The 22,115-nt window shown below is 59.4% G+C and overlaps 3 protein-coding genes across 3 annotated transcripts in view; 1 reads left to right on the top strand and 2 right to left on the bottom strand.

The window, feature by feature from the left end:
• Positions 1–195: 195 nt before the first annotated feature.
• Positions 196–5,778, bottom strand: VOLCADRAFT_92993 (uncharacterized protein; the record flags this gene model as incomplete). Its single annotated transcript, XM_002952292.1, has 8 exons — positions 196–399; positions 913–1,161; positions 1,790–1,867; positions 2,246–2,355; positions 2,864–3,021; positions 3,936–4,986; positions 5,373–5,563; positions 5,720–5,778. The coding sequence occupies 8 exons, from the start codon at positions 5,776–5,778 to the stop codon at positions 196–198; spliced, it is 2,100 nt and encodes a 699-aa protein (XP_002952338.1).
• A 1,454-nt stretch (positions 5,779–7,232) lies between these two features.
• Positions 7,233–15,221, bottom strand: VOLCADRAFT_92992 (uncharacterized protein; the record flags this gene model as incomplete). Its single annotated transcript, XM_002952291.1, has 15 exons — positions 7,233–7,418; positions 8,055–8,171; positions 8,515–8,698; positions 9,203–9,321; positions 9,678–9,770; positions 10,397–10,589; positions 10,989–11,050; positions 11,500–11,667; positions 11,936–12,130; positions 12,516–12,665; positions 13,024–13,101; positions 13,132–13,230; positions 13,614–13,830; positions 14,313–14,427; positions 15,116–15,221. The coding sequence occupies 15 exons, from the start codon at positions 15,219–15,221 to the stop codon at positions 7,233–7,235; spliced, it is 2,082 nt and encodes a 693-aa protein (XP_002952337.1).
• Positions 15,222–15,505: 284 nt separating this feature from the next.
• Positions 15,506–22,115, top strand: part of VOLCADRAFT_92991 (uncharacterized protein) — a gene marked incomplete at both ends in the record, with an annotated part of 17,579 nt that continues 10,969 nt past the window's right edge. Inside the window, 14 exons of the mRNA XM_002952366.1 lie at positions 15,506–15,513; positions 16,208–16,283; positions 16,815–16,873; positions 17,246–17,249; positions 17,363–17,611; positions 18,058–18,186; positions 18,479–18,550; positions 18,916–18,984; positions 19,051–19,845; positions 20,160–20,445; positions 20,675–20,995; positions 21,444–21,532; positions 21,697–21,798; positions 22,011–22,100. Coding sequence (XP_002952412.1) covers positions 15,506–15,513; positions 16,208–16,283; positions 16,815–16,873; positions 17,246–17,249; positions 17,363–17,611; positions 18,058–18,186; positions 18,479–18,550; positions 18,916–18,984; positions 19,051–19,845; positions 20,160–20,445; positions 20,675–20,995; positions 21,444–21,532; positions 21,697–21,798; positions 22,011–22,100 — 2,349 coding nt within the window. The remainder of the gene's footprint in view (positions 15,514–16,207; positions 16,284–16,814; positions 16,874–17,245; positions 17,250–17,362; positions 17,612–18,057; positions 18,187–18,478; positions 18,551–18,915; positions 18,985–19,050; positions 19,846–20,159; positions 20,446–20,674; positions 20,996–21,443; positions 21,533–21,696; positions 21,799–22,010; positions 22,101–22,115) is intronic.

Genomic DNA, 22,115 nt, shown 5'->3' with positions numbered 1-22,115 from the left:
GACAGCCCCAATCGATTCCCGGCCCCGCCAATTCCTCCACCACCATCGCCACCACCGCCACCACCACCGCCGTCATCACCACCACCGCCAGCCTAACAGTCCTAAGCGGCCGGAGGCAACACGAGCCGCCATCCCCATCCTTGGCCGCGCTTTCTGACCGTGTATGCATACATACATACATACATGATCGCGGCATCATGACAGGTACGCGGTGGCTGCTGCCTGCATCCAGTGCTGACTCAGCGCATTGCGGTTGGGCGGCAGAGCCCAGGCTGGATTCCGGGAACGGTGTCCCTCGACCGAGATGTCGTAATCGTACGACAAGTCGTTGGCGAGTTTGGTTGTCACGGCCGCAGGGGGGGTGATGTTGGGTTTGGAGATGGCACGGAGGGTCTGACACTGCCCGGGAGAGAGGGGCGACAAAAGAAGAGCGGGGCAAGGGGATAGGTTAGGGTGGGCTTGGCCAGGTGAAGCTGAAGGTAAAGGTAAAGCAAGGGTGAGAGTAATGTGACGCATGCAAGAGGTCCTGCAGAAAATCTGAAGCCAACAAGGGGAGGGAAGAGGAGGGGAGGGTTGGCACAAGCACACAAAACACACACACACACATATGTGAACCAGCAGACCAAAAACGGACCTGCGGTGTAATGTCGAAGTGATGTTTTAAACGCGCCTTTAAACGGCTATTGTACAGAAGACGGGTTCGAAAGTGAAGTACGAGGTACGGCATGATGTACGGCGCCCCAAGGATGAAACATGTTTGCTAAACTAGGCAGCTGATCGAAAGGGCACTCGTTGCTCTGACCGCAACCGACCCGCACCACTCTGACCCCGAAGATCAAGGAAAAGACAGAACGTACGAGCCGCCACAACACCCGCACACCCGCAGCCGCAGCCACTGCCATGGCAACTTACCGTGCCCTCCCGCGTCGCCGTACCAAACGCCCAGCCCGGCGCGCGCTTTGCCAGCCCTGTATTCGAGAGTTCGCCGTAGCGCTCCGGACCCACATACACCAACGGCGGGTGGCAATCTGCGCCGCCTCCCCCTGCCCCCCCCCGCCCCTGCCCCTGTGGCCGCTGCTGCTGCTGTTGTTGGCTGTAGTTCTGGGACTGGGTTTCCCTAGGTCGTGGAGGTAGTCCGGGGACTCTCATGACAGTCCGCTCCTGTGCACGGTGGTGCGGCAGACAGGATTGACTCAGCACACCAGTTGGATGTCAGTTGGATGTCAGTTGGATGTCAGTTGGATGTCAGTTGGGTGTCAGTTGGGTTTCAGTTGGATGTCACTTAGGCACCAGCAAGAGGGCAACGGGGAGGCGGGGGGCGGAGCTAGGGTTTCAGGGCTCACTCATCCCCCCCGCCCGGGTTGCGGGAAGGGGTTAGGGGCACCCGGGGGTGGCTATCTAGGAATGTGCCTGTGTCCGGGAGTTCGACAAGGCTGGAGGGGTGAGGAGCCCGAGGGGGAGGGGGGAAGGGGGAGAACGGGGGGGAGTACGACGAAGCACAGACGATTGACGAGAACAAGGAAAAACCATAGACGGATACGGCGGAGGGGGGACCGGCAAACGGTAGGACTTGAGAAGAGAGTTTTACGGACCGGACTGACAGGATGTGTGAGGAACGGGATCCCCCTCGGCGGTTTTCAGAAAGTGGGGGAGGGTCCGGGTCCCGGGCCGGAAAAGAGGTAGAGGCGGCCCAGGGCCCAGGGACCGAGGGGGCCCCCCGGCCGGGGGCGAGCTACTCGGCTTTACAACACAAGACCCTACCACACAAATAATGCCGTACACGCCACACCTGCAGCATTCGTACGGCGTTGAGTTCGTCGTACTCGGGTTCATCGGGAAAGACCGAGCTGGCGGGGCCGTTTGGACCCTGAAGCGGTTTGCGAGGAGGCCGGATACATATGCCGTATTTTATGCGAAGACGTACGTTAAGATTTGGACTTGGTACATAAAAATGAGAAACACAAGTGATACTCCGGAGCAGATTATGCGGAAAGAAAGTGTGCGCGAGACGCGGCTGGCCGGGGCGAGTTGATCACTGGGGTGATATCGCCCGGAAGGCCCCAGCCTCACCCTGCGCTTCCCCCCTCCCCCGTGACATGCCCCCTTCCCGCTGCGTGAGGACCACCAGATAGCTGGAGAAGCGGCCGACTACCTCCCTCCCCCTCCATGACCCCCCACCATGCTAATCAGGCTAACCTCTCTCCCCCCCTTCTATCCGCGCCACAAACACCCCCCGGCCACTCACGTAGTATCCCTGGTGTACGGCGCTGGCAGGGGGTGACCTTGCCGGGGGTGCTGATGTGGGTCGGGGGGTGGTACGGCTCCAGTCGGGGGTCCGGGTAAGGGAGGAGTGACCTGGAAGCGAGTGAGGGGGGCATCACGTGAAGGCGGGGGGGGGATGTATCAAAGGGGGTGGGGTGGAAATCATAATCAAGGTATCTAGGAAACAAGGAATGAATTGCCGCCGTCCAAAGTCCGAAGAAACTGCCCCGAGTGAGTCCAAAAAGTCACTGACCCGTGGTTCCGGAAGTAAAGTCCCATGACGTTACCGGCAGTTTATGGGGTTTATGGGGGGGCGCGGAAAAGGGAAATAATATCGCAAGGAAGTCAGAAATGAACTGCAGGCCTACCTCAACCCCCCAACATCCGAAAGCTCCGGATCCATAGCAGGGGCCCGTTTGCCCTCAAGCAGCCCGCCCAAACGGTTGCTCCTAAACCCCAACCAACAAACCGACAAACCAACCAGCAAGCCAGCTCCCGCTATCCTTGTACCGCTAACCCACCAGAACAAGTCGGATCTCCCCATGGGGGACTTCCTCTCCCACCCCCAAAACCCCGCCGCCAGGGTGGGCGGCCTACTCACCAGCCTGAACGTGTCGTCCCGTGTTTGTGCCGGGTATTTGTTTGCCGTACGTTCCGGGACCCACCGTGGGTCCCGTCTCCCCCAGCGTTGTGTTCGAGAGCTGGCGTTGGGACTGAGTCCGGAAGGCGGAAGACGGTCGTGGGGTTTTGCGGGTGAGGCTGTAAAGGGGGGGGGAGAGAAAGGGGGAGGGAGGGAGGGAAGCAATAAAATGGGCCTCCCCGCCCGACGTCGAGGTTCAGGGGGCCAGGACAGGAAACCGCAAACCCACTTAAAAATCGGCACCACTGTTTCCTCTCCTCCACTCTCCCTCATTCACACTCACAAAGACATCACAGAGAGAGACACCGGCAGGGTGTGTGTGTGTGAGAGTGTGTGTGTGTGTGTTTGTGTGTGTGTGTGTATGTGTGTGTGTGTGTGTGTGTTTTGGTAGAGGGAGAAAGAGCACCAGCGGGCCGAGGAAGACGGGTTCCCGGACAGGCATCAGGTGGTGGGGCCGGTGTGGACTCGGAGCCGCGTGTGTTGGGGGGTATGCGTCCGTGTGTATGTGAAAATCGAATGAGCTTAGTTAAAATAAGCTAAATAATTTTATTATATGAATTGTTCCTCTTTTTTGTTGTGTGTGGGGGGAGAGTGTGATACAACGGCCTGTAGGGTGTACATGGCAGGGCAGGCCCCTCTTGCGGTTCAGCTCCTCTCCTCTTCCATTCAATTCTATCATTAGTAATAAAATCTTTGAGGTGATGGACATTTAGCATCAGCATCAGCATCAGCATCAGCATCAGCATCAGCATTGGCATTAACAGTGTGTTCCCTTCGGCAAGCTTCTCCCTAGTTGCCGTGATTGCCGCCCTCCTTACTGCCTATTATATGCTTTGGCATAACCGATGCTCCCGCTTCCTGATTACTTATATATAATCCATAATAAATCACCCGCCAACCACAAAACGGACCGAAAACCGAAAACTGAACACGGACAACAGGTTCCGGAGACATCCCCCGTTGTGGCCTTGGTGTCCCTTACCATCCTTCCGCTGCCCCAGCCGCCGCCCCAGCCAAACCCAAAACGTCTCACCTGTCGTACCCCTCCCTGTAGTACTCCCCAAACAGCTGATTCCCAGATATCCCGTCGTACAATGGCTTGCGTTCCGTCGCCTTGAAGGGCTGCGTGCCGGGCGGACCCGTGGGTCGCTGCTGGTGCACTTTGTGAGCCGCGCCAAAGAGCTCCTCGTGGCGGTGGAGGAGTTGGGCTCGGACGTCCAGGGTGAGGCGCGGCGGGCCCCCCTGACTACTTAGACTTCGGGTCAGGCCGTGACGCGACGCGCCCGGCTGTGTGTGCGCCGCCGCCGCCGCCGCCGCCTGCACGTCGCGAGGGACCGACGGGTCGGAACTGTCGTCGGCCATTCGATGCGCCGGTGCAGAAGAAGGCCGGGCGGAGCTGCCGCCGCGGCCTCCAGCCGATGCCGGGGCGGATCCGGGGCGACTACGCCGTACGGCGGAGCCGCTGCTGCTGGCGGCGGCGGCGCCACTATCTGCAACGGACCCCGTTCCGGAATGCGCTGCCTTGCCGAGAAGCGGCGCATGCTGGGCCTTGTCCATTGCGCCGTACTTTGGATTGTACTTACCCAGGGGCGGAACCTCCGAGGGGCCGCGGGAGAGAAAGTGGGAGCCCGTCCTCTGAGCTTGCTCACGTGTGGTCGTTTTGAAGGCGGCGGAGCGGGGCCGCGGCGGCAGGCCGTCACCGCTGCTGTACGATGATGTAGACTCGGTGGCCTGTAGACGGTCTGCCGCCGCTGCCACGACGCCGCTGCCGCGGCCGCCAGCGGCGCCACCACGGCCGGCACCGGCCCGCGCCGCCGCTGCGGCAGCTGCACGCGGCCCAGCAGGCGTTATGCTCTGTTGGATGCCGTACTTCTTCGCAATTTTAGGCGCGACGTACTTCATCGTGGCGGCGTTGGCGGAGCGCTCCACAGATTCCGCCATAACAGGGGGGTGGACCTTAGCGGGCAGGTCAACGCCGGCGGCTGCCATGGCGACAGCGATGCTGGCTGACGGCGGCGGCGGCGTGCGATCTCCCGAGTCGGTGTAATGCGCTCGGGAGGCTTTGCTTTGTGCGGAGGTGGAACCTGAGGGGCTGAGGAGCGAGGGACAAAACCCGAAAAGATGCCGTGTTTTGCCTCTTTTTATGTCCAGAGAAAGACAAACCCTAAGGTCTCGCAGACCCGCCAGGCACATCGGTACGTGATACGGGTATCGTGGGACTTGGAGTTCGTGCATAGTGATTTCCCTGACGTTCGGGCTGAATGGCGACTGATGGTGGTCGCAACGTGGTGGCCCCGGTGTGGTCACATCGCATCCCAGCTTTCACCTGGGGGCCCAATGAATACCCGAATCGAGCTCAGCAAGGGGTACGGCATGATGTGATTCGCCCCGATCAGACCCGATCCAGATCCCGTACGACCAACAGAAGAGTCCGGACGATGCAATCAGTAGGGCTCGCGCGCATGCGCACCGTCCGTGCAGAACGATGTCGTACAGTACCTGTGCTGCACGGACGAGTCCCACTCCTCCTGCTCCAGACGCACTGCTGCGTTGTTAAGGCTGTTTGGACCTACGAACTTGTTGTACATGGCCGTCATTTCCTTATCCGTAAGGTATCGCCCAGTCTGCTGCCGCTCCGACTTGGTAAACAAGGTCCCCGAACTGGAGGTGTGAGCAACGGGCGGAGGCAGGAGTTTCCAACCTCATAGGCTGTAGTTAGGAGTCTATATTATTGGGGTCAGAATAACTAATACTCTGTATTATTAGTGTGGCAATGAAAGGCAAACCAGGTTGCCGCGGTTTGGCGGATGCTCTTACCTGATGCCTGGTCTTGAAACGCAGTGCACAGGTTCCAAAACCTCACGAGAAACCTTCATACACGTTGTTCTCTGCAAATGGCACCCCAAAATGCCGTCTCTGGTGTAAGTGCAAGCTTGGAAAGGGCTACCATGCACTCCATACCTTGGCCTTGCGCCCTTCCGCCAATTCAGCTTCCGTAATGAAAACGTCAACAGGTAGTGGCATTTTCGCAATTACTTAGCTGCGGTTCTGAAGTCTATATTTACAGGCTATGAACGCAAGCCGCGGGTGTGCTGTCTAACGGTTACTACCGATTTTCATTCGAACGATGCATATCAATATGGTCGCTACGCACTCTCCTGTGTCTTCAAGCTGTGTCTACGACGTGACAATTATCGAAGGACAGCGTACTTTGCAACCGCACGGCTTGCCACGAAAGCGTGAGATTCTACTCAGCGCACTGCCTGGCTTGTGCTTTCTGTTTTGTGTCTGGATTCAGTTTTCTACGGAAACTTGCAGATTTGCAAGAATATGTCTTCCGTTATTTCTGGAAGTTGGACAACCGAATGCTGAGGTACAGCATTGCCTGCAGCCCGCCGGCCATGCACTGCGCAACAGCCTGGCGCTGTGGCACAAAAAAGGGAAATCGACAATGATTTTATAATTGATAATTTTGATGAGGTGTTGCGTTAAATACCGAGCCACAGCAATTCCAACCCAAGCACTTGCCCTCGCAACGACACACAGTTCCTGATATAGGCTGCTGCCAGAACCTAGGCCGCAAGATTCTTACCGGATCTTAAGGCCTGGCTGACTGACTAGATTTTTCGCATCACACCACAAACTCACGTCTTCCACACGCGCTCACAGGGCCCTAACTTCGGGACCCCCTCCACCACCAGACGAATGCGGTACCCACGACTTCAGGAAGCCACGCAGACGGCTCCCAGATCCTCGCTCCAGCCACGCAGCCGCGGCCTCCAGCCCTGCGCCCTGCCCCTTACAAACAACCCTTAACTAACGGTGCATCTCGCAAAAAGCAGCACCCCACATGTTCCGGGCTCACAAACCAAACACATGCGAACGGCGGTCACTGCACTGTTGCAATTTGACCGGCCTGAGCAGGCTAGGCCAGGCCTCTTCCAGTGCTGCGCCGCTGCAGTCACTGCTAAAAAAGCTTTGAAATCCGCATCCGCACCCAAGTTCTACGCATTATGAGACACAGGAAAGCTGTCCATCACCAGCTCGCGCCTAGCCTCGGTGGGTGCGGGGACCCGCCCCCACTCTCCCCACTATCCGCACGCACTGCCGCACGCTCATCTCCCCCTCTGACACCGCCACTACATTGGGCAGCACCGCTCACGTGTGCCGAACCGGGACCCCCGCCTCGCCCCGCCCCAGACCCGCCGCAGCTCGGGGGCCTAGCTACTGCGCAGACGTAGCTCCCCTTCCTCCTTTCCCGTCGCGGCGGCTACACGCCTGCAGCGGGCGGCTACGCCACAGCTACCGCAGTCGCCACGGCAGTCGCCTCTCAGCTGAAGCTGAACAGCCGCAGCGCCAGCATGGTTTGAGCGAGTGTGGCGGTAAAGAGTGGTGATGTGGTTCTCGCCAGCTCCAGACCCTCCGCGGAGGCACACAGCCTCAGGGCCAGGGGATTGTCCGCGGCTCCCGGCACCACGAACTGCCCGCGGAGCAACGATAGCACGCTGGCGTGGACCTGTCGTCGCGGGACGGACGGGTGGGAAGTCCCGGGATCGGCCCGCCGCGTGGAGGCGATGATGGCGGGCCGGCCCACACAGGAGCATGGCGCAGTTCAGTAAAAACAATGTGTAACACTGGGGGGGGGAAGGTGTGTTTGGGGGGATGTTGGAGAAGTGGTGGATGAATGCATGAGTGCGAGACGTGTGGTGTGGTGGTAACTGCTGGTACTTGGAGAGGCGAGGAGTGTATGAAGAGTGCACAAGTCAGTCGGGGGTTGTTCTGTTGGGGGTCAGTCGGGGGTTGTTCTGTTCTTCACGATGGGGGGGTCAGGGGGAAGGAACCGGAACCTGGGGGGAGAACGAGCACCGCCTCTTTTTTTGATGATTGAAGTGGGTTCACGCAGGACCGCAACTTAGGGGAGTAGTAGCACTCCCTCCCTCCCCTCCCGCCGGGTGGCGAGTATTCTCGCGGCACCCATGTGCGGGAGGGTGAGGAGGCGGAGGCGGAGCCAAGGGAAGGGAGAGGGTCAGCGTTAGGCTGATGTCTGTGTCTCCCCGCTCTTTATTGTATACTGTTCCACTCTTACTCTCTCAGGACATCTCGTCCAATCGCCCACCCATGGCCCCAACCGGGGCAGCTCCCCGAAGCGCACCTCCCCAAAGATGGTTTCCCCGCACGCCTTGACCGCCTCCACGCTCTCCACGCCGGGCAGTCTGGGGTACTCCTCGCGCTTGTCCAGTGCGTCGGAGAATGCCACACCCTTGGCACCCTGTTGGGGGTGACGGCGTGGATGGTATAACAGGTAGAACACGTATAACTTGAACACGGATACTTTACATGGAACCCAAACAAAGGCTATTGTTTCAAGGCAGGCATGTAGACCATGTTTGCCTGTCGACCACTTGGGCAGCCACCGCCACCACAAACCAATCTTGGAGTCAAAACGCGATTGGAGGCGGAATTGAGGTCAAGCAGTACGCAGGGGCAAAGGCTGCGAGCGCGCGCCAACCCAACCCCTCACCTCACCTCACACATGCCCCGGCGTTTTTACTTGCTCAAAACCTCTTCATCCCCTTGCCCCGCATTTCGCCCCGTCCCTACCCAGCACCCACCCGTCGCATCACCGCCAGCACTCTCCGCTCGCCGTCCTCCTTCTCCTTAGTAAAGATTCTTGCCACGTGCTGCGGCTGCGTGCGGCCGCCCTCCTCCCAGTCCACCACCTCGGACAGCCGGGCCAGGGCCTCATCCGGTTCCGCGGTCTGATTCCAGCGTGAAGAGGCCAGCAGGAATACACCCCTGCAAAGTGTATTGGGTCGTGGTTGTGGCGGTAGTGAGGGTGGGGCCTCCGGGGTGTTGGAGGGTTGTGTTGGGAGTAGTAGTTTGGAATGCAAAGCTGGCTAATGCAAAGCTCCAGGACGTCTGTCCTTATGGCTGCATCACCCACGCGGAGCACCAACAGCTAACCTCCTCTTCTTTTTTGCGGGGAGGGAAGGGTTTGGATAGGTTGATTGGTTGAGGGACACGGCAGGTGGTGTCTGTTTTGTGCCACCTCCACGCCCTGATACCTTCCCTACGTCTGCCCTCTTTCCCCCTCCCCCAAAGCATACCTACGCGTCCAGACCAGACCACAATCCGATATCCAAGTGCCGCTGCCTGCCAGAATCCTGAGCGCACTACCCCCCTAAACAACAACCCTTCGGGGTTATTCGCCACCATCGTCGCCGGGTGTATACGGCCCGCGGGTGTAGCCCTCCCCTGCCGCAGCCCCGCCTGACGTGTTCTAGAGGGAGCGCGTCTCACCCCAGCAGCGCCAGGTCCTTGCACATGGCTTCCTCCGTGGCCCGCTCCTTGGCTTTCACCCCAGCTGCTGGCGCGTCTCGGTCCTCGGGCAGCAGGTGCAACCCGCGGTCGGAGAGAGCCTGGTGGGGGAGTGGGCGGGAGGGGGGATGGTGGGCGGGAGGCGTTCCGTAAATCACAAAAGCCAAAGAGACCAGTGCCGACGGCCGTAGGGTTGGGGTGGGAGGGGAAGACGAACCACAGACGAGTGATTCTGATACCATAGATAGACAGATAGATAGGGGGTGGGAGATGAGTAAAAAGCGCGGGGAAAAGTGGGGTTTAGGGGAAAAGGAACAAGCGGAACGTGATAGGCCTCGCACTCTACGCGAAAGTGCGGTACATACGGTGATTCATCAGTACCGGTTTTGACAACCCACTTAATCCTCCCTCCCCCCTCCCCCCTTCCCACCCTCCTCCCTCCCTCCCTCTTCCCTACCTGCAGGAGGTCCAGTGGCGGCATGGCCACCCCGCGCAGGGACTGCAGCTGGGGCCAGCTAGGGGAGCTCAAAGTGGCGGTGCGGGTGGACACCTGCGGGCAGTCAAAACACACACCATAACCACCACACCACCACGCCACCACCACCACGCAGACCAACACAGGGGCCCGAGCCGATGGGGTGAGGGGGTCTCGCGGACCAAGCAAAGAGAGGAAGGAACGCTGGGATGGGAAGGAGGGGTTGCACGGGGAAAGGGTCCTTGGAGTCGTGGGGGGCCGAAGCCAAAGTGAAACGACTGTCGACGTCCAAGGATGCAAGCTGCTGCGTGCAAGGCCCCATGGCACAAACAGAAGGCCTCCACAAAAAACAAAACGAGCGTCTTCCCAAGCTGACAGCCGAACACCACCCCAACAGGACACCACTGCGGTAGCATTATATGCCACCAAGCCACGAGTGCCATTATATCGACCAGACCTAGAGGCAGCGGCAGGTGCCGCCCGCATCCCCCCCCCGGCCGCAGCTCAAACAAAAAACACACACAACTGGAAAAATCCTCACAGCGAACAAACACATCCACACCTAAAAAAAGGCATCCACACTTCCTCAAGGTAGATGTCCAGGGTCCAACAAGTAAAGAAGGCGTCTTTTCCGGGACCCGGGCGGGGGGATAGGAACAGGGCGGAGGACTAATCGGTAATGGTCAGGGGCCCACGCGCACCTCAATCACGATGGGATCCTCGAGACCGCAGTCCAAGGTGATGGCGGCGCTGCTGCCGTTACGACCACCCGTGGGCCGCACATTCCAGCCCTTGTACGGCAATAGCCGCGTACGGGACATGACGAGCGCCAGTGGCGCCAGGTGAGTCGTGTGGAAGGAGACGTAGTTGGTGGCCGGATCGTACGACACGTTGCTACAGCACCGAGGAGGCGTGGGAGGCGGGTTAAGTACGCCACGTCAAACTCCGGTAAGATACCTAGAGATGGGTAGTAGTCGCCAGCTCAGGGGCAGGTGAGGGGCTGCTTCCTTGAAATCGACTGGTGAGAGGGACATGCGGTGGGGTTTCTAGCTACTTCTTGGCTATTTACCGCCTGGTTTGGGGTTTTGGAGGCTGGTGATCAAGGCAGGGGGGGAGTTAAGTGGGTCTTACACATCGCCCAGAGCGGCACTGTCCACTCGGGGTTGGGAGTTAAGCCTTGACCCGGGTTTGGCCCTGGGTACGTGTTGCCCTGCAAGGTCCCTTCAAGGTCGTACATCAGGAATCGGCCCTCCCTGGATCTTCTTCAAGGCTGGCCGCCTCCCCCCCCCGTACCTGATTCCATCCACGTTCCAGATCTGGTGCGGCTCGTCCCACCAAGCCACCTGCAGCGGCTCCTGCGGTAGCAGAGAGAGGGAGGGGGAGAGGGGGAGATACAGAGAGGGGGAAGTTAGGGGTAATTGATTGACCTGCAAAAGCCGAAGGAACAGCGACTCCCGGAGTCCAAGGCAAGGGGGAGGGGGGAAGGGGAGTGACGGGCCGCACGCGCCCGGGAAGGGGACGTTTGAGGAGAGAGGAACCAACCGTCAACGAACTCCCGGGTAGGGCACTCCATCCTTCTGTCTAATCACCAGCAGCAGAGCAACACCACCGAAAACCCAAATGAACTAGTAAGTATTGTCAGAACTAAGCAGGAATGGAAGCTTGGTGTTGTGTCCGCGGTCCAGAGCACCACCGTGCGCCATGTGCTTGGGGCGCAGACAACGTGTCGTATAACGTCATTAAGGATGTGGTGAGGGGAATTAGAGAAGCGGGGTGTTGCAGTACGCTAGCATCCGTACGGCACCTGCAATAGTACGACATCCGGCGGTAGCGGCGCCGTGACACCCATGGGCGGGGGCTCCTCCTCGCTCTGCCACGTCAGCGGATCCGCGCCGGCGGGCGGGATGGGGTACGGCACTCGCTGTACGTTGGAGGCCAGGGCCGTGACCTGGCGCAGCGTCCAGCCGCGAACCTGGAAGGGCACATGTGTGTGTAGTACAGAATTGAGCGCGATGATTGTGTACGTACGTGTCTGTCTGTCTGTCTGTCTGTCTGTCTGTCTGTCTGTATGCGTGTGTGTCTGTCTGTCTATCTGTCTGTCTGTCTGTATGCATGTATGTATGCATGTATGTGTTGAATGTGAATCAGTTTAGAAGGTAAATTTGCTTACGTCAAGACGCAAGCGACTTTAGCAATATACGGTTCCTATCACCCCCACAACTCCCAGAACTCCCAGCTACCTTTTTTGCCCCCGGCGGCAGCGCCAGCAGGTCTACCACCAGCACTCCTCCCACCGCCATCCACTGGTTGCCACACCGCCAGAAGAACTCATCCGCTGCCGGGCCGCTGCGGTGTTGCACCCTCAGCGCCACGTTGGCCAGCGCGATCTGCTTGGGGATATCCAGAGTCACATCCAGCTGCGGCATCTCCACAACCTGGACGTGGGTTCGAGCCGCGGCGGGGGCGGTGGTATCGGAGGTCGTGGCGGTGGTATCGGTGGTCAGAATGGCGATGTGCGACTACTGTCATTTCTTATCGCACTTTACATAGCAATTTCTAGGGATAAGGCCGGCAACGCTTCTGGTACGTTACCGCGTCCCCAGTTGGAGTTGGCAGGGCCCGCACCCCGCGCAATAGCCAAACCCGGGTTTCAGCCCCAGTGGTGTTGCGAGTGAGACACGAAGGGAGAGGGAGACAGGCAGACATACAGATGCGCAAACGCGCTGTCCCATGCTGGCCCCTTTTCGCCACCATCGTCCTGCCCTTGCCAATCCGTATTATTATTGGCGCTGCAGGCGACGGCTGCATGCGGCATCTCACCCGCACTTCCCCGCCCTCCTCACCCTCCACCCCCACCCGTACCTTGAGTCGGGGGTTCTTTGCTGTGTTGACCCACACGCCCCACTTGAATGTCCCCGCCACGTGGCCCAGCTGGATTTCGTTGCGCTCGTTGGCGTACTCGTCACAGTGCTGCCGAGATACAGTGTAGCCAGGATGGAGAAGAATTCGGAGAGAAGGATTCGGAAAAGGGTACGTAATAAAGAATCAGAAAATTTAGACGTTTGGACATATACATCAGTAATAGCATTAACAGCGGAATACCATTAACAGAATGGCAAAAGCAAGGATGGACAAGGATCCCACGGGAAAGCCCAAGGCTGCCCAGCCTTTTTCGACACAACCTTCTCCCTCGTCTCTAAGCGAAACACGACAGCCCCCAAAGGCAGAGGGCCCCCCCAACTCTTGCCGTTGCAATAACAAATCGATCTTTACGCACACTTTTCCCTCACGCCATCCAGTACGGCACCGCCCCGGCCGCGACTCTCACGTGCAGTACGGCAGCCGTGAAGCGGTCAATCCGCGCATTGATGATGGCGTACAGCTCCCTGATGTCGGACTCCAGCGCCTGGGTCCAGTCCATGGGGGTGGCACGGACCTTGCGTGAGGCCTCCTCCTCGGGGCCACCAGAACCCACCACACGGTTCCGCGTCTCCAAAAGTGCCTGGCGCGTCTCCAGGACCATTGTACGGCAGTCCTGTACGGAGAAATGTACGACAACACAAAGCCTGGCTTCAGGTGAGGTAGACGAATGTGAGATAGGTGAGATCGGAGAATGGCTTTTGCATGCGTGTGTGTCTTTTGCAGACGTACGAATGGGATGCCCCTGGGCTGTGCGTTTGGAGGAGTTATCAATTTGCGATGCGAGCAATCCTACCATCACCCTAAGACCCCCCCCGATTAACAAGCCAACCAACTCCACACCCACCCGCCCACCCAGCTATCCCTTTTGCTCCCGGGCCCCTACCTGTGTCCCTACCGGGGCCCTGCGTGTCCGATTCCTGAACCACCTTCACATCCCCAACCCCCCCCCCACGCATACACCCCACAGACAGACAGACAGTCAGACGAGACAGACACCTCGCAGGTCAGGAACGCCTCCTCCAAGCTCCGGCTGTCCTCCTCCCGGGAGCTCTCATTCATTCGTAACAGGAACTCATTGACCTCCACACGTTGTCGTGGAGCAGGCACTCGCACACAGCGCAGGAAACGCTCCCACTCGGCAGCCTCCAGCGCCTCGTTGCGACTGCGAACACGTTCGTGCTCAAACTGACGAAACAGCGGACCCAGCTCATCTCTGTAAGTCACAGACCCAGGAGCGCGGGAGAGAAGAGGGGGATTCAAATTGGGTGCTCTGCTTTACCTTCAAATGCTGAACTGGGCCGGTGAGGTCGAGTGTTTTTTTAAGAAGGGTTAAGAGCGGCAAGGGCGGTAAGTAACCATTCCGTTTTCCACTGGCCCGCCTCGTCGTGTGCCACCGCTGACACCGGGCGCACCGGCACCAAGGCGGTGAAATGAGGGGGGCATCTGCGGGGGGCCAACAGCATCAACCTTTACGTCCGAGGACCACCTCCGCTCGGCATCCAGGGCGGTGTGATCCCGGTTTCCCGCCTCCGGTTGCCGAGCTCCTGATTGCCATCCGTATGGGACCCGCTCCCCTCCTGTCCTCGCTTCTCCCTGGAGCCGCCTTCCTGGTCGGGTCGCCTACTGTGCCAACTAATTAGAGGGTTTGGCAATGCACGCCGAAAGCCTAGGGCCTAGTGCCTAGGGCCTACTCACAGCTCTACATCCAGTCGGGCCCGCTCCGCAGCTAGGAACTGCTCCAGCAGCTCCAAACGCTGCCGCTCGAGCTCGGCGAGTCGCTGTCGCTCCGCCTCCTCGGCACGTAGGCGCTCTGGGGAGAGGGGTCGGGCCGAAAGGGTGGGAAGGGCGGAGGAAGGACGGGATGGGGAAAGGGTGCGGAGAGAGGGTTGCAGGGTTTGCAGTGTGGGAAGGGGAGGAAAGGAGGAGTGTGGGAAGGCAGTCGCCACGGGTGGAGGATGGGTAGGAGCGGGCTATCGCGGGGGTCGAGGTGTTGACGGGATGGCGGGGGTGGCTGGAGGAGGTGGAGGACTGCAGGAAGGGGGAATGGGATTATACGGACGGGAGGAGGCGCAAGGGGTCTCTGCTGTCCGCTTTTAGAGTTTGTATTTGATAATGGTTGGGAGTATGTGGATGGGGAGTGTGTAATGTGGATGCGTTGTGCGCGATATGGGGGTAGTATGGGACCGGAGAGCTAGGTGGTGTACGCAATACTCCACTTGCGTTCTGTACCCTTGTAACCGTGCCTATCGGACAACCTGGAACCTACGATGCAGTATAAGTCGGTTAACATTTCCGGTGGCCTATGCTTCGTGCGGCTGGTCAAGGGTACGGCCATGGGATGCCTGTATGCCTGTCGCAGGAATGCCTGGTAGGTAGCGAAGCGGGGAACTATTTATATGCAAAGGATATTGATTCTTGGGGATCATGCTTCGCAATCTTGCCAATTAGATGTTCTTTTTATCAGGAGTGGCCAACGACACATGGACCGCCACTCTGACCTTCCTCCGCTAGTCGAGCTGCTTCCTCTGCCAAGCGTCGTTCCTCCTCCAATTCTTCCTTTGTCTTCTTCTTCCTCTTTCCCTTGCCCGCTGGCTTGGGGGCCATTTTTGTGCGCGCGGCCTCCGAAGGCTGTGATAGTAGTATATACAGAAACTATTTTGATATCAAGGAACAAGGTGGTAAAAGTAGATAATGATTGAGTTCGTTACTTTATCACCATCCTTCGAACCTGCCCACTTCGATAGTTGCTCACAGTACGCCTATTATGGCGCTATGTATTAAATTCAATTGTCTTTTGGCTAAGTCCACACTGGAAGTCTCAAGCTGACGAAGGTTACCCTTCTTTGCTCCGGGACCATCAACGACTTCTCTTACGAAGCTCACAAAGCATGAAAATGTAAGCATTTTTCGTTCAGAAATCATCACGAAGGAAAAGTGTGTGAGGTTAACAACAATCGAGAGCAAGCGACAGTTAATCGATACATTCGAGAAAGCCTGCTTGCGTGTGCGTCAAAAATCGGCCTCGTCGAGGCAAGAGGCGATCATGACAGACGCTTATGAAGATCTTTTCATTTCTCAAGAAGGGCAAAACGCGCCTGGTGGAGCTTCATTTGACGTTCACAGGGACGATTCCCATGCCCAAGCTCAGCATGTGCAAAGCAACATAAGACGTGATCAACGGTATCATCATACAGATACTGCTGAGCAACGGAGGAAGGTAATCTGCATTCGGTGGATTGCATGATGGGTCCTGTCTGGCAGTTTGCAGCTCCCGGTTGGCGTCCTGCACAACGATGCAACAGTACAGGCAGCGCTTGCCACATCACCGTCGCTAAAGATGTAACGTGCTTTCTAATCCTTTATATCGCTCTGCCCTGTCGCTGTGGGTCTCCCGAGCACAACTGCGAAGCCCTAGCTATCGGCAAACGTAACCGCACACAGGCGATTGGTCACACAGAAATCCCTAGCGCCATACTATGACAGATGCTGACTCCTGATCATCACTGGAACCCTGGAAATGATTCCTTCATGTCGTGCATTGATGCCCCAAAGGATTTCCGCGCGTGGCTGCTGCACCGCGCTCGCCACAGCAGTGGAGGCACCCAGAAGGCTGCGGAGCGCGCTGCTGCTGAGGAACGCCGGGCTAGGCGTTTGGAGCAACTGCAGGTAGCCTTAGGCTTTGTGTGTAATCGAGATCTTGATGTATTGGTGCAGCTTGCAGCCTACCAGTAGTGCGGCGCCGAAGGCGCCGCCATAAGTTTCGTCACTCACAAATTCATGTCTCTATTTTTGTGGCCCATCCGAATATGTTAAAAGGAACGGAAAGCATGTTGGGTACGCGCGTCAATCGTCTGAACCGTAAGCTATGAAAATCTAGGACTACTGAAAACCTGAAATATTGGAAGGTGGGGTGCAGCATCGCTGCAGCTGTCACTTTGAAATGGGTTCGGATCCAATACCTCAGATCGAGTTTGATCGATAGGGATGCGGGCACGAGGGGCGCGCTGGCTGACATTTCATGGCAGAAATGCACAAACGGGATGTAGTTTCTCTCCTTATCCGTTTGGTTTTTCGCTGATCGATCAGTAGCCTTCAGCAATAATTGGCAACCTGCGTGCATCAGCAGCCGTTGCTTTGCATATCGGCCAGGCATCTGCTGTTGCTTCGCAACCTTCTACTATTTCCTAGCGCGTCCAGGCTCGTGGATATACGGCTGCAGCAATCGTGCTGGTGGGCTTTGGCGATGTGACCCATGGGTCGGTCGAAGCGATACTCAGATATAGGCGCATTTACACTGGCTTGGAATCGAATAAACAAACGCGCTCTTCAACTTTTTATTTGCTCATTCTCAAAGTGAACTTTCTCCTCGCTCTGCATTGTTTTGGTTATCGCCCGGCCGTCGCGGCTAAAATTGCGGAAAGAAGCCGCAGTCATCATCAACTCGACACTGGGTACTCTCTGCAGTTCTCAGCAAAATTATCTAAACGACGCGGCACCTGACACGATTCCACCTGACAGTTTTCCTGCCCATCTGCTGCAAGCACCCCCCCCCATTCCGCCCCCCGCACCACACACACGCTTCATCCAACCCCACCCCATACCACACACACACACACACACACACACAGACACGTGCGTACTATTTGCGGATCAAATCGTTGAAACGGACATTTCCATTTCGCCTATTGCGATGATGATTCTGTCCAGCTGCCCTAATTCGTAAGCACGGGGCCACATGCGTGCAGGCTCGCCTGGCGGCGGCTGAGGTCAACCGCGCCACCTCACTGGCCCAGCTACAGCGCCGTGTCGCCGCGACCAGTCAGCGGCGAGAAGACGCGGCGGAGCGGGCGGCAGCGGCGGCTGCGGAGCGCGCCAGTGTCGCGGCCGAGCGCCTGGAGGCTGAGCTCGCGGCGGCTGAGAGCCGGCGAGAAGCCCTGCGCGGCGCTGAGTTGGAGCGGCTGCGGGCTGAGCACGAGCTGGTGCTGAGCAGACTGGTGGGTGGCTGGGGGTGGACGAGCGCTGTGGGGTGCGGATGGTGTTTTACGAGGAGGATGAGGAGGAGGATGATGAGGAGAAATCTCCTGAGGCCCTGACGGCATGGCGTCATGGTGGAGTGTGTCATAACTGCGAACCTGCATGTCCACAATAATGATGGATTGTGTGTGTGTGTGTGAGAGAGGAGGGGGGGGGGAGTTGGTGCTGTTGTGATTCGGAAGTTGGGACACGGGTGTTTGTTTGTTGGCCTTTCAGAAGTTCGTTCAGACGGGTGCTAGGGTTGTCAGGTTTGTTCTCCGAACAGAAAGGAAGGGAAGGCGCGGAAAGGGGAAAGGAGGAACAGAACTTAGAACTTATTTTAAATCGTTCGCAGTCATTTGCAGCCAATCGAAGCTGTGGTAGCCAGGCCGCGATGACCTGCTGGCCGACCCGACCCGCACCGCAGGTCAGCAGTCAGGAGCGGGCGGCGGCGGGTGCGGAGCAGCAGCGCAGTCGTCTGGAGGCTCGGCTTCGGAGCGCCGCCAGCGAGCGAGAGGCCCGGCTAGCCAGGAGGGCCGCTCGGGCGGGTAGCAAGGTGGGAGAGTGCGTCTGTCTGCATGTATGCATGTCTGTAAGCGTACATATATGAAGTGTGATAAGGGTGGCTGGCCGGCAAGGAGGGATCCCCCCCACAGGTTGGGGGTTTAGTGGGGGAGGCGGATGGCGTAATGGAGGCGCAAGAGTCGATGGTGGGTGCAAGCTTGTTAGGATGTGACAGGTATAGAAATGGAGCTGCAACGACTCCGGCGATATATGTATTCATGGTATATGGCGCAGAACCTGTCTGACAGTGTCACCTGGCTCTTCCGGCTTCCGGCGGCGAGCAGGTGGAGCGAGCCCGCGCGCGGGGTGCGCAGACCCGGGAGATGCAGCAGCAGGAGATCGAGTCGCGGCGGCAGGTGTGCGGTGACTCCGGGCGGGGCGTTGTGTTGGGGACTGGTGAGGCTGGGTGGTGAGACCTGCCTCTTAGTCTTTAGCCGCCCCACGGAGAGGGGTGGTGGGGGAGAGGTGGGAGTGTGTGTGTGTGGGGGGGAGGAGGTTATAGGCAGCCATTAGAACCTGGCACAGACAGACAGAGAGAGAGACAGACAGACAGACAGACAGAGAGAGACACAGACAGACAGACAGCCACGGCAGCTTAAACTTGATTGGGTCCGTCCCTCATGTCCGCAACACTCCCCCTCCCCTGCACACCTGGCCTCCCCCGCCTGGTGCCTTTTCCCATGTCGTCCGCCTCCCTTCATCACGCATATCGGTGACACAGGCGCTAGAGCAGAAGCTGGAGACGGCTCGCAGGCGGCGACAGGACCTACGGCCGCTGCCTGCCGCCGCGGTGGGTGTGACGGCGGCAGCGATTGATTCGCCCCAAGGCACAACCTCGCCTTCCGCTGCCTCCCAGTCTTTGCAATCGAAGAGCCCCTCTCCGTCGCTGCCCTCGTCGCCGATCCGTAGCCCGCAGCGGTCGCGGGCTGCCGCTGGCGGCGGCGGTGACGCGGCCCCACGTGACCTGGTTGTTGCCGTACCGTCTGAAAGTCACAGCGACGACGGGGGTAGCAGCGACGATGCTACTGCCACTGCAGCCATAATGGCCACGTCAGAAACAGACATACTGGAGGCGATGGTGGCGGACATCTCGACGGCGGCTTCGGAGGGCAGCGGCGGCGCTGCCGCCGTCGCAGCAGACTCATCAGATGATAGCGGCGGCGCCACCGCCGCCGCCGCCGCAGCAGCGGAGGCGGAGGCGGAGGCGGAAGCGGAGGTGTCTAGTCGTCTTGAGGGCCTCCGTCGATCCATAAGCAGCCGACGGTTGCAGCAGGTCTGGCGCGAGTTCGTACAATCCAAACGCACGACCCGTACGCTGGCGGAGGCTTTTGTTGCTCAGGGCATCACTAATGTACGGCTGCCGGCGGCGCCAATGCCGTCGGAGGCTGCGATGGCGGCGGAGGACGCCGCGGCGCGTGCTGCCGGCGCCGTCGACGTGCCTCGTCGGCCGGGACCGGCGCCGGGGCCAGCTGCGGTGAATACGGCGGCGGTGGTTATCGGTCTGGGCAGTCCCAGCCCCAGGGGCTCCGCCGCCGCTGCCGCCATGGCGCGCATGGAGCCACAGGGCCACTCGCAAGGCGACGAGGGCGGTGACGGCTTCGACCGCTTCGCATCGGCGCTTCGGTCGCCAACAACGCTCAAGGCAACGCAGGTACGCGTACTGCAGCTCCATCTAATCGTATTCTTCAATTTTGTCATGTCCAGTATGTGCGGGTGTGTCTCCGATTACAGGGGCATGTACTCGCACTGCGGGGTATTTCCCCCCCCCCTCCTGCTTTCTCCCCTTCCTTTCCCGGTACGGCTTGCTGTGCTGTGTGGTAACCCTTCCGTAGCGTACTCTCTTCAAAAATCCGAACATTATTTTCCTGGCCCGCGGCTCCCACACCCGCCACCACTGCCACCGCCGCCACACCCGCCACCACTGCCACCGCCGCCACACCCGCCACCCACCGGCTGCACCTGTAGGCTCTCATGCGGCGGCTGGAGCAACGCCTGGAGGCTCGCCTAGCAGTGCCGTCGTCATTGAGCGGTTCCAAAAGCCAACACAGCAACCAGGGCCCTAGCCAGGTGCAGTGTTCGAGTCCGGATGGGAGCACGAGCCAGAGCCCTGCCGCTACCAGCGTCAGTCGCTTGCTGCGGCTCCTGTACCCGACCGCCCCGCGTAACGCCACCCTGGAGCGATATCCGCCGCGGGTGCTGCTTTGCGCCTTCATGATTGTACGGCATCCGGAGGTGGTGTTCTCGGGGTCAGGTGCGTCTGTATGTGCGTCTCTACCGTCTTTACCACCAACATCAACTCCTACCACCGACATTATACAAATCCTCTAGAGCCCTGAACCCCACCCAGCCAGCCCTCTGACCTTTGTTGTGATCCGGAAATCAGTATATTCCAAGAAAAAACCCCAAGCCTCTGCGGCACCGTCCCCTTCCCCACCCCGCGCTCTCTTCCCACGCACGTGTACCCCCCCGCCGTACATAAGGCCCCCGAGAGGTCGCACTGGCCGCCGCCGCGCGAGACCTGGTGGACAGATTTGAGACTCTCCTGGAGCGGATTATTTTTGCGCCGGCGGAGGTGCCGCCGGCGGCGGCGGCGGCGGCGGCGGCGCCGGAACCTGCGGGTCCGCTGCCGTGGTCATCCCCCCCTACCTACGTGGCCGCGTCGCCTGTCGCCCGGGGAATGGAGGAGCTGATCCGGCGGCAGAGAGCGACAGCGGCGGCGGCGGTGCTGGGCGGCGGCGGCAGCTTTGGCCTGCTGCCGCCGACATCGCCCTCCGGGTCATCGTCGCCGTACATGACCATAGGTACGCACGTGTGATTTTGGCGGTACGACCTCCCCGGCGGTCGGCTGGCCAGCCGGCATGTGTACGGACAGACGTACATGGGACCTCCCGGTTCCGTGGTTTGGCAGTGCAGTACAGTACGTGATACACCGTGTCTTGGCGTGCGGGATGACCTGGACGTCACAGCGGGACCTACCTACCTGACATCCGGAAAATTTGATCCCACCTTTCCTTCACCCGGAGACCCATCCTGGTCGACGCTTTGCTTCTCGCATATGATCCCCCCCGCTTTTGCTCCCTTTCCCGCTGTCCCTCTCCCTCTTTCCCTCCCTTCTGCTTCTTGTACACTCTTTTCCTTGGCAGCACTTCACTCGTTCGTGGTTCATGGTTCGTCTTTCCCCCCACTCCCCGTGCCCCCCTTTCCCCCCTCCCCGCCCCATCCTTGACTCCCTCCCCCCTCCCTCCCCAGGCTCCCTGATGGTTCAGTTTGATGACGCCTGGCTGCGCTACCTGGACCAGTTCGTGGCGTGGAAGGGCGCGGATGCGGCCTCTTTGGAGGTGGGGCCGGGGTGGGGCCAGTGGAGCTGGGGGGGGTGCTCGGTGCGGCCTTGACTTTACCCGTCAGCGCTGCATTGTATTGCTTCCTAAAACATCATCCATACCTGACCTCCTTCCACATGTCCCCCCCGGGCCCCCTCCCCCTCGCCCCTCCGGGCGCCCAGTCTGAGTTGGTCCGCTGTTCCGCCGCGCTGGAGAGCTCCATGCTCCGGAAGTGCCGGGGGAACCCCTTCTCGGACAGAGTGCGGAGGAGCAGCGACCTGCAGGTGGACCGGGACCGGCAGGAAGGGGCAGGGGAGGGGCGGTGCAAGGGGGGTTAGGGGTTCCAGCTGTTGTGGGGACGGGGCGGGGCGGGGCGGGGCGGGGCGGCTTGTTTTGGTGATGCGTTGTTGTATTCGCTTTTCCTTTCCCCTCCCCGCCCCTCAACCTCCCCTCAACTGCCCTCCCCACCCCCCCAACTCCCCTCAACTCCCCGCAGGCCGTCATAGCCCAGGTGGCTCACGACCAGTCGCTGCTGAGGGAACGTATCGCGAAACTTGGGGGAGAGGCGGGGCTGGGACGACTGCAGGTAGGCAGAGGGGGG

The sequence above is a fragment of the Volvox carteri genome, assembly GCF_000143455.1.
Source record: "Volvox carteri f. nagariensis unplaced genomic scaffold VOLCAscaffold_29, whole genome shotgun sequence".
NCBI classification, from domain to species: Eukaryota; Viridiplantae; Chlorophyta; class Chlorophyceae; order Chlamydomonadales; family Volvocaceae; genus Volvox; species Volvox carteri.
Note: the sequence above shows the minus strand (reverse complement) of the source record. Positions and strands in the feature narration are given on the sequence as shown.